Source organism: Ovis canadensis, chromosome 3 (genome assembly GCF_042477335.2).
Source record: "Ovis canadensis isolate MfBH-ARS-UI-01 breed Bighorn chromosome 3, ARS-UI_OviCan_v2, whole genome shotgun sequence".
NCBI classification, from domain to species: Eukaryota; Metazoa; Chordata; class Mammalia; order Artiodactyla; family Bovidae; genus Ovis; species Ovis canadensis.
In genome coordinates, this window is record NC_091247.1 from 105,297,783 (window position 1) to 105,317,857 (window position 20,075).

At 42.1% G+C, this 20,075-nt stretch overlaps 1 protein-coding gene across 1 annotated transcript in view; it reads left to right on the forward strand.

The window, feature by feature from the left end:
- The window catches only part of ACOXL (acyl-CoA oxidase like), a 366,969-nt gene that overhangs the window by 195,953 nt on the left and 150,941 nt on the right, over nt 1-20,075 (forward strand). The window contains exon 12 of the mRNA XM_069583969.1: nt 10,127-10,280. Within this exon, the coding sequence (XP_069440070.1) occupies nt 10,127-10,280 (154 nt within the window). The remainder of the gene's footprint in view (nt 1-10,126; nt 10,281-20,075) is intronic.

Here is a 20,075-nt window from a genome sequence, read left to right on the forward strand (position 1 = left end):
GCATCTTTTAATTTCATGGTTGCAGTCGCTATCCACAGTGATTTTAGAGAAATCAAGAAAATCAAATCTGTAACTGCTCCCACTCTCCTGGAATAAGGAGGGCTTAATATTCCTCTTGGAGCAACATCCTGGCCTCCTTTACTCATTGCACCGTGACTCTTGGTTTACCACCATGAATTCTTTGAGCATAGGAACTGTGGATCCTTAATTTGGCATCGCCACATCTATGAGTTGCCTGACTTTCTGCGTGGGGGTACTTCGGCTCAACTGAATGAAATTATCTTGTGTGATTACATCACTCTTGGCCATGAGGCTGTTTGGAGCTTTGCTATTAAATATTTTGATGGTTTTTGAAGCAGAAGTTATCCATTGTGAGGATGGCATCCAGGGCCTGTTGGTCAGGGCAGTTGGTTGTTGAAGTCTCTCCTTGGAATCATCTAGTGGGGTTTGCCACAAAATGAATTTCCTAGCTTAGAATGTCTCTGACAACTTCTTAAAAAGCTCAGTGGGTGTGAAGTGCCAGGCAGCAGGAGCATTTTAGGTTTGCTTCTCCTGTTATTTATTCCAGCCCACACGGGCAGCTCAGCAGTCCAGGCTGCATTCCAGGCCAGGAGGGACCACTTCACCATTGCGTTGCTGTCTTTTTTTTTTTTTTTTTTTAGTGTGTATCACTTGTTTTTTCAAGCCTTTAAAATTTTTTTCATAATATTCCTTCTATTTTGTGTTTCAGTATTTGCGCTGTGAGGCATGTAAGATTTTATCCCTGCAACCAGTGACTGAACCCACACCCACTGCTTTGGGAGGTGAAGTCTTAAGCACTGGACCACCAAATGATTCTGTCTTTATACTGAATCCAGGCCTTCTTATTTTGCCCAAGACCTGTAACGATAAAATTAAGATGATAGCTTGATACATATTCAGTTGCCTGTCATGTATCAGGCACTGTCCTAAGATTTTTACATGGAATAAACTTATTAAATGTCTTTTTTTTTAATTTTTAATTTTTACTTTATTTTGCTTTACAATACTGTATTGGTTTTGCTATACATTGACATGAATCAGCCACGGGTGTACATGAGTTCCCCATCCTGAACCCCCCTCCCACCTCCCACCCCATATCATCTCTCTGGATCATCCCCGTGCACCAGCCGCAAGCATCCTGTATCCTGTATGGAACCTAGACTGGCGCTTCCTCATTTAATGTCTTGTGACAACTGACCAAGTTTCTGTCCTTGTTTGTAATGGATGTCTCCATATCACCTACCTAAAACTGTGCCTGGCATAAAGTAAGATTTCATTAATATTTTTGAATAAATGAATGGATGGAACAATACTTCATAGTCTCAGAAATTCACCCAAGGGAGCATTCCTGGTGGTCCAGTGGCTAAGACTCTGTTCTTCCAATGCAGGGGTCTCGGGTTCCATCTCTGTTCAGGGAACTACATCCCGCTTGCCACAACTAAAGATCCTGCATGCCACAGCTAAGACCCAACACAGCCAAATAAAGAAATAAGTATTTTTTTTTTAAAAAAGAAATTCACCAGAGTTCTATCCTTATAAAAAAAATGGAGTTTCAAGGAAGGTAAACTTCTTAGAGTTCTTCCACTAAATGAAGACTGTCTATAGCTATAGATCAAATACTACATATAGTGTAGTATATAACGTGTATAGTACTGTTTATGATACTGCTGAACTGCATTTTAAATATAATCCTGAAATCTTCTTGCCAAAATGTCTTGTTTACTTTTATGTTACACAGATTTTGTAAACGGAATCCTGCCCTCTTGCTGACTTACCAGTTTTAGAGATACTCAATCTGCACTTCTCCTGAGTCTTGCTCGATAGTGGCTTCTAACACTTCAAGTGGACGTAACCCGTAAACAAATACTTCATATTTCTAGAGGCATTGCCTGTGAAATAAACAGGTTTGGAGATGGGGAATGTTTTTGCCACAGAATCCCTATTCCCTAATTTATCTTCCAGGCCCCTCCAAGTTTCTTATATCAGGCGTTCTTAAGACATGTGCCCCTTGGACTCTTACATATCCTGAACACAGAAGGGTTTCTCAGAGCTCTTTGGCAAGCAGGCGTGAGAGTCTGACAACGGATAAGTGCCACTCGGTTCAGTTCAGTTCAGTCACTCAGTTGTGTCCAACTCTCTGCGACCCCATGAACCGGGGCACGCCAGGCTCCCTGTCCATCACCAACTCCCAGAGTCCACCCAAACTCATGTCCATTGAGTCGGTGGTGCCATCCAACCATCTCATCCTCTGTCGTCCCCTTCTCCTCCTGCCCTCAAACTTTACCAGCATCAGGGTCTTTTCAAATGAGTCAGTTCTTTGCATCACGTGGCCAAGGTATTGGAGTTTCAGCTTCAGCATCAGTCCTTCCAGTGAACACCTAGGACTGATCTCCTTTAGGATGGACTGGTTGGATCTCCTTGCAGTCCAAGAGACTCTCAAGAGTCTTCTCTAACACCACAGTTCAAAAGCATCAATTCGTCGGCACTCAGCTTTCTTCACAGTCCAACTCTCACATCCATACATGACTACTGGAAAAACCATAGCCTTGGCTAGACAGACCTTTATTGTCAAAGTAATATCTCTGCTTTTTAATATGCTGTCTAGGCTGGTCATAGATTTCCTTCCAAGGAGTAAGTGTCTTTTAATTTCATGGCTGCAATCACCATCTGCAGTGATTTTGGAGCCCAGAAAAATAAAGTCAGCCACTGTTTCCACTGTTTTCCCATCTATATGCCATGAAATGATGGGACCAGATGCCATGATCTTAGTTTTCTGAATGTTGAGCTTTAAGCCAACTTTTTCACTCTCTTCTTTCACTTTCATCAAGAGGCTCTTTAGTTCCTCTTCACTTTCTGCCATAAGGGTGGTGTCATCTGCATATCTGAGGTGATTGATATTTCTCCCAGCAATCTTGATTCCAGCTTGTGCTTCTTCCAGCTCAGCATTTCTCATGATGTACTCTGCATATAAGTTAAATAAGCAGGGTGACAATATACAGCCTTGACGTACTCCTTTTCCTATTTGGAACCAGTCTGTTGTTCCATGTCCAGTTCTAACTGTTGCTTCCTGACCTGCATATACGTTTCTCAAAAAGCAGGCCAGGTGGTCTGGTATTCCCATCTCTTTCAGAATTTTCCACAGTTTATTGTGATCCACACAGTCAAAGGCTTTGGCATAGTCAATAAAGCAGAAATAGATGTTTTTCTGGAATTTTCTTGCTTTTTCGATGATCCAGCGGATGTTGGCAATTTGATCTCTGGTTCCTCTGCCTTTTCTAAAACCAGCTTGAACATCGGGAAGTTCATGGTTCAAATATTGCTGAAGCCTGGCTTGGAGAATTTTGAACATTACTAGCGTGTGAGATGAGTGCAATTGGGTGGTAGTTTGAGCATTCTTTGACATTGCCTTTCTTTGGAATTGGAACGAAAACTGACCTTTTCCAGTCCTGTGGCCACTGCTGAGTTTTCCAAACTTGCTGGCATATTGAGTACAGCACCTTCACAGCATCATCTTTTAGGATTTGAAATAGCTCACCTGGAATTCCATCACCTCCACTAGCTTTGTTCGTAGCGATGCTCCCTATGGCCCACTTGACTTCACATTCCAGGATGTCTGGTTCTAGGTGGGTGATCACACCATCATGATTATCTGGGTGGTGAAGATCTTTTTTGTACAGTTCTTCCATGTATTCTTGCCACCTCTCCTTAATATCTTTTGCTTCTGTTAGGTCCATACCATTTCTGTCCTTTATTGAGCCCATCTTTGCATGAAATGCTCCCTTGGTATTGCTCATTTTCTTGAAGAGATCTCTAGTCTTTCCCATTCTGTTGTTTTCCTCTATTTCTTTGCACTGTTTGCTAAGGAAGGCTTTCTTATCTCTCCTTGCTATTCTTTGGAACTCTGCATTCAGATGCTTATATCTTTCTTTTCTCCTTTGCTTTTTGCCTCTCTTCTTTTCACAGCTATTTGTAAGGCCTCCCCAGACAGCCATTTTGCTTTTTTGCATTTCTTTTTCTTGGGGATGGTCCTGATCCCTGTCTCCTGTACAATGCCACGAACCTCCATCCATAGTTCATCAAGTACTCTGTCTATCAAATCTAGTCCCTTAAATCTATTTCTCACTTCCACTGTATAATCATAAAGGATTTGATTTAGGTCATACCTGAATGATCTAGTAGTTTTCCCTACTTTCTTCAATATAAGTCTGAATTTGGCCATAAGGATTCATGATCTGAGCCACAGTCAGCTCCTGGTCTTGTTTTTGCTAACTGTGTAGAGCTTCTCCATCTTTGGCTGCAAGGAATATAATCAGTCTGATTTCAGTGTTGGCCTTCTTGTGATATCCATATGTGAAGTCTTCTCTTGTGTTGTTGGAAGAGAGTGTTTGCTATGACTAGTGTGTTCTCTTGGTAATACTCTATGAGCCTTTGTCCTGCTTCATTCTGTACTCCAAGGCCAAATTTGCCTGTTGCTCCAGGTGTTTCTTGACTTTCTAAGTGCCACTAGGGGAACCACTGTGCCTGGCAGTTGGTCATTCTTCCTCAGTAGGGCCCGTATCCTGTCAGTGTTCATCTCATTATTTAAAATTCCTTTTCTTTAAAATTTTTATTTATTTATTTCTTATTTTTATTTTTGTTGTTTAGTCATTCAGTCGTGTCCAATTCTTTGTGACCCCCATGGACTGCAGCATGCCAGGCTTCCCTGTCGTTCACAGTCTTCTGAGGCTTGCTCAAACTCATGTCTGTTGAATCAGTGATGCCATCCAACCACCTCATCCTCTGTAATCCCCTTCTTCTCCTGCCTTCAGTTTTCTCCAGCATCAAGATCTTTCCCAATGAGTCAGCTCTTCACATTTATTTTCAGTTTTTTAATTGGAGGAAAATTACTTTACACTGTTGCATTGGTTTCTGGTGTACAACAATGAGAAACAGTCGTAATTATACATACATACATATACACACACACACACATATATATATATACACACACACACACACACACACACACACCCATATATATATTCCATCCCTCTTGAGCCTCCTCTTCCCCCCTAAAAAAAAATCTCAGGCTAGTATTGCAAAGAAATCCTACCAAATCTCTTCTAAGAGAGCCTCAGTGATTCTTCCTTTTCTTAGTCAATGTATTTAACACCCGTTTCCACGCTGGGGAACGTCCAGGGGTGTGTGTGTGTGTGTGTGTGTGTGTGTGTGTATTTAGGGAGGTCAGAGGGGGATCAGGTACATCTTTTTAAATGGCCAGTGCTGAGGTTTTCTGAGAGTCACTGCACTGCAGCCACACCCCCGGGCACGGGTGACTGCCCCCAGCCTAGGGTTAGAGTGCTGCCCACTCCCTCTGGGCATTGACATGCACATTGCTCACAAGCAGATACGGTGTGCTCAGTCACTCAGTCCTGTCTGACTGTGTGACCCTGTGGACTGTAGCCTGCCAGGCTCCTTTGTCCATGGGATTTCCTAGGCAAGAACACTGGAGTGGGTGGCCATTCCCTTTCCCAGGGAATCATCTCCACCCAGGCATCACTGCACAGCACAGGGAGCTCTACGCAGCGTTCTGTGGTGAACGAAATAGGAAGGGAGCCCTCCAAGAAAGGGGGTACATTTATATGTAGAGCTGATTCACTTTGCTGGACAGTAGACTCTAACACAGCACTGTAATGCACACACACACACAGTGTTAGTTGCTCAGTTGTGTCTGACTCTTTTTGCAACCCCCCTGGACTGTAGCGCACCAGGCTCCTCTGTCCATGGGATTCTCCAGGCAATAATACTGGAGTGGGTAACCATTTCCTTCTTCAGGGGATCTTCCCGAACCAGAATCAAACCTGCATCTCCTTCATTGCTTACCACTGAGTCACCTGGGAAGCGCAGTGAAAGAAGATATGGTCAGACAATAGACCATAAAAAAAGTTTTGTGATCATTAGTTATCCGAGAAATGCAAATTCAAAACATGAGGATTATCATTGCATATCCGTTTGTTGTTGTTCAGTTGCCCAGTTGTGTCCGACTTTTTGCAATCCCATGGACTGCAGCATGCCTGGCTTCCATGTCCCTCACCATCTCCCAGAGTTTGCCCGAGTTCATGTTTGATGAGCTCATCAAACATATTCATGTTTGAGTTCATGTTTAATGAGTTCATTGGTGATGCTGTCTAGCCATCTCCTTCTCTGATGCCCTCTTCTTCTTCTGCCCTCAATCTTCCCCAGCATCAAGGACTTTTCCAATGAGTCGTCTGTTTGCATCAGAAAACAAAATACTGGAGCTTCAGCTTCAACATAAGTCCTTCCAGTGACTGTTCAGGATTTATCTTCCTTAAGATCGACTGGTTTGATCAGGAGTCTTCTCCAGCACGACAGTTCAATTTCATCAATTCTTTGGCTTCCAGCTCTCACAACTGTATGTGACCACTGGGAAAACTATAGCCTTGACTATATGGACCTTTGTTGGCAGAGGAATGTCTCTGCTTTTCAACACACTGTCTAGGTTTGTCATCTGCTGTTAATAAAGCTGTTAATAATGCTAATGGATGCAATGAAATTCCAGAACTATTCAAGTCCCTAAAGGATGATTCCATCAAGGTTTTACATTCATTATGTCAGCATATCTGGAAGACCTAGCAGTGGCCACAAGACTGGAAAAGGTCTATCCTCGTCATCCCAAATCCCCAGAAGGGTAATACCAAAGAATGTGCTAACCATCGGACAGTCGCACTCATCTCCCACGCTAGTAAGGTCATGCTTAAAATCTTGCATGCTGGGCTTCAGCATTATGCGAACCAAGAACTTCCAGATGTCCAAGCTGGGTTTAGAAATGGAAGAAAAACTAGAGATCAAATTGCCAACAATCACTGGATTATAGAAAAAATGAGGTAATTTCAGAAAAACATCCATCTCTGTTTCATTGACTATGCTAAAGCCTTTGACGATGTCAAACTGCGGAAAGCTCTCAGAGAGATGGGAATACCAGACCGTCATACCTGTCTCCCGAGAAACCTGTATGTGGGTCAAGAAGCAACAGTTAGAACCCGATATGGAACAACTTACTGGTTCAAAATTGAGAAAGGTTCAAAATTGTCGTAAAAGGGCTGTTTGCTGTCACCCTGTTTGTTTAACCTATATGCTGAGCACATCATGAGAAATGCCAGGCTGGATGAGTTACAAGCTGGAATCAAGATAGGCAGGAGAAACATCGATGACCTCAGAGATGCATATGATACTACTCTAATGGCAGAAAGTGAAGAGGAACCAAAGAGCCTCTTGACGAGGGTGAAGGAGGAGAGTGAAAGGGCCAGCTTAAGACTAAATATTAAAAAAAATTAAGAGCATGGCATCTGGCCACATTACTGCATGGCAAATAGAAGGGGAAAAGATGGAGGTAATGACAGATTTCCTCTTCTTGGACTCTAAAATCATTGCAGAGGGTGAATGCAGCCATGAAATCAGAAGACTCTTGCTTCTTGGCAGTAAAGTGATGACATATCCATTAGGGTGACTAAAATGAGAAGGACTGCAAAGATGGCTTGTTGGCTGGAACAACTAGGATCCCCTGCACTGCTAGTAGGAACGTAAAATTGCACAGCCACTTTGGAAAATTGTTTGGCAGTTTCTTAAAAAGTTAAAAATACGTCTTCCATATGACCCAGTCATTTTGCTCCTACATGTTTACTCAAGAAAAATAAAGACATATGTCTCCTCTAAGATTTTTACATGAAGTTTCTTAGCAGCTTCACTTGTTGTAGCTCCAAACTGGAAGAAATGAAAATGTTCGTCAAGTGAATGCATAAATGAAATGTAATGTATGCGTTTCATAGAATGGAATTCTGGCCAGCAATGAAAAGAAACACTACTAATAATGGTACAATATGGATGGACGGATGGATCTCATGACGATATGCTGACTGAGAAAAGCAAGACAGGACATGCACTGTATAACCCCATTTACATAAAATGCAAACTAATCCATATTAACAAAGAGCTGGTTGGTGGTTGTCCAGAGATGGGAGGAGGAGGAGGAGATGGACTGCAAAAAGGGATGAGGCATTCTTTAGAAAGCATTCTGTAGGTTGATTGTGGTGATATTCTTGTGGGTACATAGAGTTGTCAAAACTCTTTAAATGGTGCACTTTGAATAATTCAATCTGTTGTGAATAAATTAATCCTCAGTAACGTTGATAAAGAAAAAATGAAACTGTTTGTTTAAAGCAAAAATAGCAATGAAGTTTGTAACATATATAGAACATATTTTTGTCTCAGCAGTGACATAATGGATGGAAGAATGAAAAGGAATTATGTATTGTATTGTTACAAGGGTCCTACATTATCCTTGAAGTGGTATAACACTATTTGAGGGAAAAATGTCATAAGTTAAAGTAGCATGTTTTAGGCCATAGAAAAATTGCTGAAAAAATGAGTAACAGTTTAAAATCTAACACTGGCATACTAATGATTATTCAGTTAATCAAAAGAAGACTGGAGCAGAGGGAAGAGGACATATGGGATAAACAGGAGAAAACTTGTGAGGCAGCAGTTTTAAATTGTCATGTTAATAGTTACATTGAATTAAATGATTCAAACACTCCTATTTACAGATTGTCAGACATGATAAATTAAGACTGAACTAGATGCTTCTACAGGAAACTCACTTAAAATTAAAGACAAATAGGTTACAAGTATGAGAATAAAAAATTTACACCTGCAAACATTAACCATAAAAGAGCTGGAGTGGATTTACTAATATTGGATAAAGTAGACCTCAGAAAAAGGAACATTACCAGAGGTAAAGAAGATCACTTCATGATAATTAAGGAATCTACTCATCAAGAAGATGAAACAGTCTAAATGTGTATGGATTCCACAAAACGGCATCAAAATACAGGAAGCAAAACTGGGAAGCACTGAAAGGGAAAAGGAACAAATCCTCACGTATAGTTGCAGACATCAGCCCTTCTCTCTGGGTAATCGATGAAACAGACAGAAGACCAGTGATGCTGTAAATCATATGACGAGCATTACTGACAGACCCAGTGGCGTTTGTCAATCACTCTGTTGGGCACAAGCAGAATACCCACTCTTCTCAAGGGCACGTAGATCATGTGTCAAGACAGACCATGTAGATTTAGAATGACTGACATGATACAAAGTATATTCTCTGGTTAGAATGAAATTAAGCTACCATTAATAACAGAAAAATATCCTGAATAATCCTTACATACAAGGAAACCAAGTAATATACATCCTTCATAGGTCAAAGTAGAAATCACAGGGGAATTAGAAAATATTTTGAATGGAGATGAACACAGTTTGTCAAAATTTGTGGTATGCAACTAAAATAGTACTCAGAGAAAAATGTATTCCTTTAGATGCTTACAAAACAAAAGAAAGGTCTAAAACCACTGGAATAAATTTCTATTTTAAGAGACTATAAAAAGATGAACAAGTTAAACCCAAAGTAAGTATGAAGAATAATAAAAATGAAATAAGAAATGGTCAAATAATAGAGAATAAACAAGCCACAAACTATTTTTCTTTCAATAAATAAATAAACTTGAAAGACCTTTAAATCATCCCACCTTCACCTGCTCCCACTGAGTCCAAAAGTCTGTTCTTTATGTCTGTGTCTGCTTTGCTGGCCTGCATGTAGGATCATCGGTACCATCTTTCTAGACTGATGCAGAAAAAAAAAAAAGACACAAGTTACCAGTATCTAGAATGAAAGATAGGACTTTACTATTGATCCCACAGACATTGAAAGCATAAAATTAAATACCATTATTATTGATGTGATGTTAACGTAATACCAATACGTTTGACAGCATGTATGAAATAGACAAATTTCTTGAAAGATGCATAGTACCAAAAGTGACACAAATAGAACCAGAAACCTGAATAGCTTTGACGTTACTTGTGAAATCCATTAAATACTTGAAAAAGGAAACATACTGATTTTACACAAATTCTTTCAGAAAAGGGAAAACTAATTTTAGGAACATCCCAACACCAAAACCCAAAGAAATTGTGAGACCCCTCTCCTGGATGAGCACATGTGCTCGGGACACACTGCACCCATCAGCGGCCTTCACTTGTCTTGCAGGTATGCCAGCACCCTTCTGGATGAGGACATCTTCCGTGGGAAGGAGCTTGTCAGCAGTCGCACACTGCAGGCGCTGGTGGCAGGGCTGAAGGCCTACAGCACCTGGGAGAACGTCAGCTGCCTGCAGGACTGTCGCGAATGCACCGGAGGCATGGTGAGTGCCCTCGGACCCCTCAGGCCACTGGTCCAGCAGAGTCTGCATAGTTACAGATTACAGGCTACACTTACAGGCTACACATACAGCATGTGTTGGGGAAGGACCGTGTGGCCAGTGGGCTTTGGAACCAGGTGAAATTCCCATCTGCCCTTGTGACTCTGGGTGCACCCCTTAGCCTTGTCATCTGTGCATGTCCATCTTCTCTGATGCTGCCAGACAGATGCAGACCATGCCTGTAAAATACTGGGTCCGTGGAGGCCCTCAGTACCTGTCATGAAACTTGGTGGTGGTGAGTTGTTGACAATATAGGAAAGGGCCAACAGGGGCCAGATGATCCAAGCTCGGCTCCAGTGTTTCTTTTTTTTTTTTTTAATTTTTATTTTTACTTTATTTTGCTTTACAATACTGTATTGGTTTTGCCATACATTGACAGGAATCAGCCATGGGTGTACATGAGTTCCCAATCCTGAACCCCCTCCCACCCCATATCATCTCTCTAGATCATCCCCATGCACCAGCCCCTAGCATCCTGTATCCTATATTGAACATAGACTGGTGATTCGTTTCTTACCTGATAGTATACATGTTTCAATGCCATTCTGCCAAATCATCCCACCCTCTCCCTCTCCCACAGAGTCTAAAAGTCCGTTCTATAGATCTGTGTCTCTTTTGCTGTCTCGCATAGAGGGTTATCATTACCATCTTTCTAAATTCCATATATATGTGTTAGTATACTGCATTGGTGGAGAAGGCAATGGCACCCAACTCCAGTACTCCTGCCTGGAAGATCTCATGGACGGAGGAGCCTGGTGTGCTGCAGTCCACGGGGTCGCTAAGAGTTGGACACGACTGAGTGACTTCACTTTCACTTTTCACTTTCATGTATTGGAGAAGGAAGTGGCAACCCACTCCAGTGTTCTTGCCTGGAGAATCCCAGGGACGGCGGAGCCTGGTGGGCTGCCGTCTATGGGGTCGCACAGAGTCGGACACGACTGAAGCGGCTTAGCAGCAGTAGCAGCAGCAGCATACTGTATTGTTGTTTTTCTTTCTGGCTTACTTCACTGTGTATAATAGGCTCCAATTTCATCAACCTCATTAGAACTGATTCAAATGTATTCTTTTTAATGGCTGAGTAATACTCCGTTGTGTATATGTACTACAGCTTTCTTATCCATTCATCTGCTGATGGACATCTAGGTTGTTTCCATGTCCTGGCTATTATAAACAGAGCTGCGATGAACATTGAGGTACACGTGTCTCTTTCAGTTCTGGTTTCCTCGTTGTGTATGCCCAGCAGGGGGATTGCTGGGGCATAAGGCAGTTCTATTTGCAATTTTTAAAGGAATCTCCACACTGTTCTCCATAGTGGCTGTACTAGTTTGCATTCCCACCAACAGAGTAAGAGGGTTCCCTTTTCTCCACACCCTCTCCAGCATTTACTGCTTGCAGACTTTTGGATCGCAGCCATTCTGACTGGTGTGAAATGGTACCTCATTGTGGTTTTGATCTGCATTCTCTGATAATGAGTGATGTTGAGCATCTTTTCATGTGTTTGTTACCCATCCGTATGTCTTCTTTGGAGAAATGTCTGTTTAGTTCTTTGGCCCATTTTTTGATTGGGTTATTTATTTTTCTGGAATTGAGCTGCAGGAGTTGCTTGTATATTTTTGAGATTAGTTGTTTTTCAGTTGCTTCATTTGCTATTATTTTCTCCCATTCAGAAGGCTGTCTTTTCACCTTGCTATAGTTTCCTTTGTTGTGCAGAAGCTTTTAATTTTAATTAGATCCCATTTGTTTATTTTTGCTTTTATTTCCAGTATTCTGGGAGGTGGGTCATAGAGGATCCTGCTGTGATGTATGTCAGAGAGTGTTTTGCCTATGTTCTCCTCTAGGGGTTTTATAGTTTCTGGTCTTACGTTTAGATCTTTAATCCATTTTGAGTTTATTTTTGTGTATGGTGTTAGAAAGCGATCTGGTTTCATTCTTTTACAAGTGGTTGACCAGTTTTCCCAGCACCACTTGTTAAAGAGATTGTCTTTAATTCATTGTATATTCTTGCCTCCTTTGTTGAAGATAAGATGCCCATAGGTGTGTGGATTTATCTCTAGGCTTTCTATTTTGTTCCATTGATCTATATTTCTGTCTTTGTGCCAGTACCATACTGTCTTGATGACTGTGGCTTTGTAGTAGAGCCTGAAGTCAGGCAGGTTGATTTCTCCAGTTCCATTCTTCTTTCTCAAGATTGCTTTGGCTATTCAAGGTTTTTTGTATTTCCATACAAATCTTGAAATTATTTGTTCTAGCTCTGTGAAAAATACCGCTGGTAGCTTGACAGGGATTGCATTGAATCTGCAGATTGCTTTGGGTGGTATACTCATTTTCACTATATTGATTCTTCCAATCCATGAACATGGTATATTTCTCTATCTATTAGTGTCCTCTTTGATTTGTTTCATCAGTGTTTTATAGTTTTCTATATATAGGTCTTTACTTTCTTTAGGTAGATATATTCCCAAGTATTTTATTCTTTTCGTTGCAATGGTGAATGGAATTGTTTCCTTAATTTCTTTTTCTACTTTCCCATTATTAGTGTATAGGAATGCAAGGGATTTCTCTGTGTTGATTTTATATCCTGCAACTTTACTATATTCATTGATGAGCTCTAGTAGTTTTCTGGTGGAGTCTTTAGGGTTTTCTATGTAGAGGACCATGTCATCTGCAAACAGTGAGAGTTTTACTTCTTCTTTTCCAATTTGAATTCCTTATATTTCTTTTTCTGCTCTGATTGCTGTGGCCAAAACTTCCAGAACTATGTTGAATAGTAGCGGTGAAAGTGGACACCCTTGTCTTGTTCCTGACTTTAGGGGAAATGCTTTCAATTTTTCACCATTGAGGATAATGTTTGCTGTGGGTTTGTCATACATAGCTTTTATTATGTTGAGGTATGTTCCTTCTATTCCTGCTTTCTGGAGAGTTTTTATCATAAATGGATGTTGAATTTTGTCAAAGGCCTTCTCTGCATCCATTGAGATAATCATATGGCTTTTATTTTTCAATTTGTTAATGTGGTGAATTACATTGATTGATTTGCAGATATTGAAGAATCCTTGCATCCCTGGGATAAAGCCCACTTGGTCATGGTGTATGATCTTTTTAATGTGTTCCTGGATTCTGATTGCTAGAATTTTGTTAAGGATTTTTGCATCTATGTTCATCAGTGATATTGGCCTGCAGTTTTCTTTTTTTGTAGTATCTTTGTCAGGTTTTGGTATTAGGGTGATGGTGGCCTCATAGAATGAGTTTGGAAGTTTACCTTCCTCTGCAATTTTCTGGAAGAGTTTGAGTAGGATAGGTGTTAGCTCTTCTTGAAATTTTTGGTAGAATTCAGCTGTGAAGCCGTCTGGACCTGGGCTTTTGTTTGCTGGAAGATTTCTGATTACAGTTTCAATTTCCATGCTTGTGATGGGTCTGTTAAGATTTTCTATTTCCTCCTGGTTAAGTTTTGGAAAGTTGTACTTTTCTAAGAATTTGTCCATTTCTTCCACGTTGTCCATTTTATTGGCATATAATTGCTGATAGTAGTCTCTTATGATCCTTTGTATTTCTGTGTTGTCTGTTGTGATCTCTCCATTTTCATTTCTAATTTTATTGATTTGATTTTTCTCTCTTTGCTTCTTGATGAGTCTGGCTAATGGTTTGTCAATTTTATTTATCCTCTCAAAGAACCAGCTTTTGGCTTTGTTGATTTTTTCTATAGTCTCTTTTGTTTCTTTTGCATTTATTTCTGCCCTAATTTTTAAGATTTGTTTCCTTCTATTAACCCTGGGATTCTCCATTTCTTCCTTTTCTAGTTGCTTTAGGTGTAGAGTTAGGTTGTTTATTTGACTTTTTTCTTGTTTCTTGAGGTATGCTTGTATTGCTATGAATGTTCCTCTTAGCACTGCTTTTATAGTGTCCCACAGGTTTTGGATTGTTGTGTTTTCATTTTCGTTTGTTTCTATGCATATTTTGATTTCTTTTTTGATTTCCTCTGTGATTTGTTGGTTATTCAGAAGTGTGTTGTTCAGCCTCCATATGTTGGAGTTTTTAATAGTTTTTCTCCTATAATTGAGATCTAATCTTAATGCATTATGGTCAGAAAAGATGCTTGGAATGATTTCAGTTTTTTTGAGTTTATCAAGGTTAGATTTATGGCCCAGGATGTGATCTATCCTGGAGAAGGTTCCGTGAGCACTTGAGAAAAAGGTGAAATTCATTGTTTTGGGATGAAATGTCCTATAGATATCAATTAGGTCTAACTGGTCTATTGTATCATTTAAAGTTTGCATTTCTTTGTTAATTTTCTGTTTAGTTGATCTGTCCATAGGTGTGAGTGGGGTATTACAGTCTCCCACTATTATTGTGTTATTGTTAATTTCCCCTTTCATACTTGTTAACATTTGTCTTACATATTGCAGTGTTCCTATGTTGGGTGCATATATATTTATAATTGTTATATCTTCTTCTTGGATTGATCCTTTAATCATTATGTAGTGGCCTTCTTTGTCTCTTTTCACAGCCTTTGTTTTAAAGTCTATTTTATCAGATATGAGTATTGATACTCCTGCTTTCTTTTGGTCTCTATTTGTGTGGAATATCTTTTTCCAGCCCTTCACTTTCAGTCTGTATGTGTCCGTTGTTTTGAGGTGGGTCTCTTGTAGACAGCATATGTAGGGGTCTTGTTTTTGTATCCATTCAGCCAGTCTTTGCCTTTTGGTTGGGGCATTCAACCCATTTACGTTTAAGGTAATTATTGATAAGTATGATCCCATTGCCATTTACTTTATTGTTTTGGGTTTGGGTTTATATACCCTTTTTGTGTTTTCTCTAGACAGGAAACACAAACAGCATGTGTTGGAGAGTTGGTTTGGTGGTGCTGAATTCTCTCAGCTTTTGCTTGTGCTTTTGATTTCTCCTTCATATTTGAATGAGATCCTTGCTGGGTACAGTAATCTGGGCTGTAGGTTATTTTCTTTCATCACTTTAAATATGTCTTGCCATTCCCTCCTGGCCTGAAGCATTTCTATTGAAAGATCTGCAGTTATCCTTATGGGAATCCCCTTGTGTGTTATTTGTTGTTTTTCCCTTGCTGCTTTTAATATTTGTTCTTTGTGTTTGATCTTTGTTAATTTGATTAATATGTGTCTTGGGGTGTTTCGCCTTGGGTTTATCCTGTTTGAAACTCTCTGGGTTTCTTGGACTTGGGTGATTATTTCCTTCCCCATTTTAGGGAAGTTTTCAACTATTATCTCCTCAAATATTTTCTCATGGTCTTTCTTTTTGTCTTCTTCTTCTGGGACTCCTATAATTCGAATGTTGGAGCATTTCATATTGTCCTGGACGTCTCTGAGATTGTCCTCATTTCTTTTAATTTGTTTTTCTTTTTTCCTCTCTGAGTCATTTATTTCTACCATTCTATCTTCTATTTCACTAATCCTATCTTCTGCCTCTGATATTCTACTATTTGTTGCCTCCAGAATGTTTCTGATCTCATTTATTGCGTTATTCATTATATATTGACTCTTTTTTATTTCTTCTAGGTCTTTGTTAAACCTTTCTTGCATCTTCTCAGTCCTTGTCTCCAGGCATTTTGATGTCAAGATTTTGGATCATTTTCACTATCATTATTCGGAATTCTTTCTCAGGTAGACTCCCTATCTCTTCCTCTTTTGTTTGGTTTGGTGGGCATTTTTCCTGTTCCTTTACCTGCTGGGTATTCCTCTGTCTCTTCATCTTGGTTATATTACTGCGTTTGGGGTGGCCTTTCTGTATTCTGGGAATTTGTGGAGTTCTCTTTATTGTGGAGTTTCCTCACTGTGGGTGGGGTTGTATCAGTGGCTTGTTAAGGTTTCTGGGTTAGGGAAGCTTGTGTCAGAGTTCTGGTGGGTAGAGCTGGATTTCTTCTCTCTGGAGTGCAGTGAAGTGTCCAGTAATGAGTTATGAGACGTCTGTGGTTTTGGAGTAACTTGAGCTGTGTGTATATTGAAGCTCAGGGTTGTGTTCCCGTGTTGCTGGAGAATTTGCATGGTATGTCATGCAAATTGCTCTGGATCTTGTTGGCCCTTGGGTGGTGCTTGGTTTCAGTGTAGGTATTTAGGCGTTTGATGAGCTCCTATCGATTAATGTTCCCTGGATTCAGGAGTTCTCTGATGTTCTCAGGATTTGGTCTTAAGCCTCCTGCTTCTGGTTTTCAGTTTTATTTTTACAGTGGCCTTAAGACTTCTCCATCTATACAGCACCGATGATAAAACATCTAGGTTAGATATGAAAAGTTTCTCCACATTGAGGGACACCCAGAGAGGTTCACTGAGTTACATGGAGAAGAGAAGAGGGAGAGGGTAGTTAGAGGTGACTGGAATGAAATGAGGTGGGATCAAAAGAGGAGAGAGCAAGCTAGCCAGTAATCACTTCCTTATGTGCACTCCACAGTCTGGACCGCTCAGAGGTGTTCACGGAGTTATACAGGGAAGAGGAGAGGGAGGAAGTAGACAGAGGTGGCCAGGAGGATAAAAGAGGGAAATGAAAAGGAGAGAGACAGATCCAGCCAGTAACCAGTTCCCTAAGTGTTCTCCACTGTCTGGAACACAGAGAGATTCACAGAGTTGGGTAGAGAAGAGAAGGGGGAGGGAGGAGACAGAGACAACCTGGTGGAGAAAAAGGAGAGTCCAAAGGAGGAGAGAGTGGTCAAGCCAGTAATCTCACTCTCAGGTAAAATTGGGTACTGAAGATTGGGTTTTTAAATGTACAAAATTGACAACAAATACCAAAAAGCAAAGATTAAAAATCTAGAGTAGAAGTTGGATTTTCAAAAATACAATATTAAAGAAAAGAAGAAGAAAGAAAAAAAAGTCACGAGATTATTAAAAAACAACAACAACCACCATATATATACACGGTGTTTGCTTTAAAAATAGGGTCTTTTTTTTTGAAAAGTGATAGTAGGTTATCAAAATTAAAATTAAAGGAGAAATAGAGGACTTAAAAAGTTTTTAAAGTTAAAAAAAAGGAGAAGAAAAAGAAAAGAACAAAAAACAATCAAACAACATCAACAACAACAACAAAAAGAGAATGGTCGTAAAAATAGTAAGATATTTCTGGGACTTTCTCTGGTGGTGTGGGCAGTGTGGGGTCACTTCCAAGGTGGTCCCCTCTGTTTAGCTTCTTCTGTTTGCTGGTCTCTTCAGTGTCTGATTTCCGCCCTGACACAGGGGGTCAGTGGTGGACACTTTTTTTTTTTTTTTTTAGGCTCACTTGTTCAGTCGCGCTGTGGGGAGGGAGGGATGCTGCAAACAGATAACACTGGCTTGTGCTCGCAGTGTCTCAGCCACACTGGGCATGCCCCTGCACACGACGCACACCGCTCAGGCTCTATGTTGCTCCGCCGGGAACCGTCTGAGGCCGGCCCCAGGCTGCATGCACCTCCCTGGTCTAAGCCGCTCAGGCTCGGCTCTCAGGTAGCCCTCAGAGGAGCAGATTCGGTTGGGCCTGCGTTTTGTGCCCTTCCCAGGACCGAGTAGCTCAGGTATTTGGCGAGCGCGGTTGCTGTGACTTATCGCCTTTCCCTGCTGCTCAGTTTTCTGGGTGTACCGCTTGTCAGGCAGATGGTGACTGTCCAGAACCCCAAGAAGTCTTAGTTAGCAAACAAGCCTGCTTGCAGTTTGGTAGGTAAAGTCTCTCTGGGGCTGCGATTTCCCCCTTCCAGCCTTTATGGCTCTGGCTGCCTGTCACCGGCAGGGGATGGTCTGCAGCTGGCTATTTCTGTTCCATCCTTTGTTCTGTGCATGGTCCTGGCGGTGTCTTATGCTAGAGCTTTTCGAGTGGTAGGTATCCCACAGTCTGGTATGCTAGCCTAAGTTAGTTTGCTCTGGTTACATTCGGGGCTTTCCAGCCCAATTCTTAAAAAGCACTGCAGCCCGCACCTGCCTGCCCAGCCCCGACTTGCTAGTGGCGGATGCAGGCGTCTTCGCTGCTTCTCCGCTGGGGGAGTTACTGTTGGGCTTGTAATCTGTTGGTTTTAATTATTTATTTATTTTTCTTCCCTGTTATGTTGCCCTCTGTGCTTCCAAGGCTCGCCACAGACTCGGCAGTGAGAGTGTTTCCTGGTGTTTGGAAACTTCTCTCTTTTTAAGACTCCCTTCCTGGGACGGGACTCCCTTCCCGAGATGGAGCTCCCTCCCTACTTCCTTTGTCTCTTTTTTTGTCTTTTATATTTTTCCTACCTGTTTTTGAAGACAATGATCTGCTTTTCTGGGTGCCTGATGTCCTCTGCCAGCATTCAGAAGTTGTTTTGTAGAATTTACTCAGCGTTGAAATGTTCTTTTGATGAATTTTTGGGGGAGAAAGTGGTCTCCCCGTCCTAGTCCTCCACCATCTTAGGACTGCCCCCCGGCTCCAGTGTTTCAATCCCTTGGGGAGAATGCAGGAAATGACCTCACAGGTTTCTACCCTGGGAATGAGGCAGATGGGGACATGCCAAGTGCTTAGGGTGTGTTGATAGCATCCCCGGCACTGGCCTCAGACGGGACTGTGCAGTGAGGTAGGGAAACCCTAATGTGAATCTTCAGAGAGTCGAGGGGACTCCGAGACCAGCTGGATCTATGCCCTCTTTCTGACCCTGAGAGTGGAGGCACCTGCAGGAGCCCAGAGCTGGTGAGAAAGGGGACCCAAGTGGGGTCTTGGAGGGCAGCACATGGGAGGGATGTGTGGTTTTGAACCTGTGACTTGGTAGCATGGCACAGCTGTGGACATCAACTCTGGTGGCCTCTGAGCTCAGCCCCAGATGACAGTCCTGTGTGGGCCACACCCATGGACCACCCCGCCTCATCATCATGTGGGCCAGAAGCAGGCACTGCAGGAGGATGCAGGGAGGAGGGAGCCCCTCTTGGGCCTTGAGCCTCAGTTCCATCTAGAACTTGGCTGAATATTTGCCTAGAAACAGCAGCTCTGAACCTGAAGGGGCGGTTGAAGCATTTTAGCCACAATGAGAAGAGGTCAAGAGCAGATCAAGGGCTGCTGTAGAAGATAAAGGGGGAGGTTGAGTTTCTGGAGAGCCCAGAGCATTGGAGCCCGTGTCCAGGGAGGGGCAAGGAGGGACTGTGCCTTCACCGCAGGCTCAGCCTGAGGTTTGTCCCATGTGGACTCTGGATGGGAGTGAGAGGCAGCCTGGTCACTGCTCTTGCAGGGACTGAGTGAAGATGTGCGAGTGGTGAAGGGGACCTTGGTTAATCAGGCTTGCACCCTGTACCCATGATGGTGGTGGACATGCTTGCTTTTCCAGCAGGGATGGTGTCGGGCTCCATCAGGAAAGAAGGAGGAGGAGGATAAGGTGACAGCTGGAGCTGGGGTACAGCAGGGTCAGGAGCCAGGGTCCTCTGAGGCAGCCGGGGGCAATGGCTCCTAGTGGCCTGACATGTTGTGAGACCCATGCCAGGGGCTGGTTCCTGCCCTTCCAGTGATCCTGCCCAGTCATTCCTCTTTCACTGTCCAGCATCACCCGGCAGTGCAGAAATGACCCCTCCACCCACCATACTATGGAAAAGAAGCTGACCCTGGAGGGCTGCTCTTCTGGGCTGGGAAAGTGCCAGATGCCAGCTCTGTAATCCTGGGCACTGCTGCCTCCAGTGGCTTTGCTTCCCAGCAACTCCTCGGAAACAGAAGGAGGGGGGGTCCCTGTTTTCTAGTTTTGTTCCTTCCCTTCTCCTCTCCACCCCCGTATCCACCCAACACCTTGCCCAGAACTGTTTGTAGAGACAT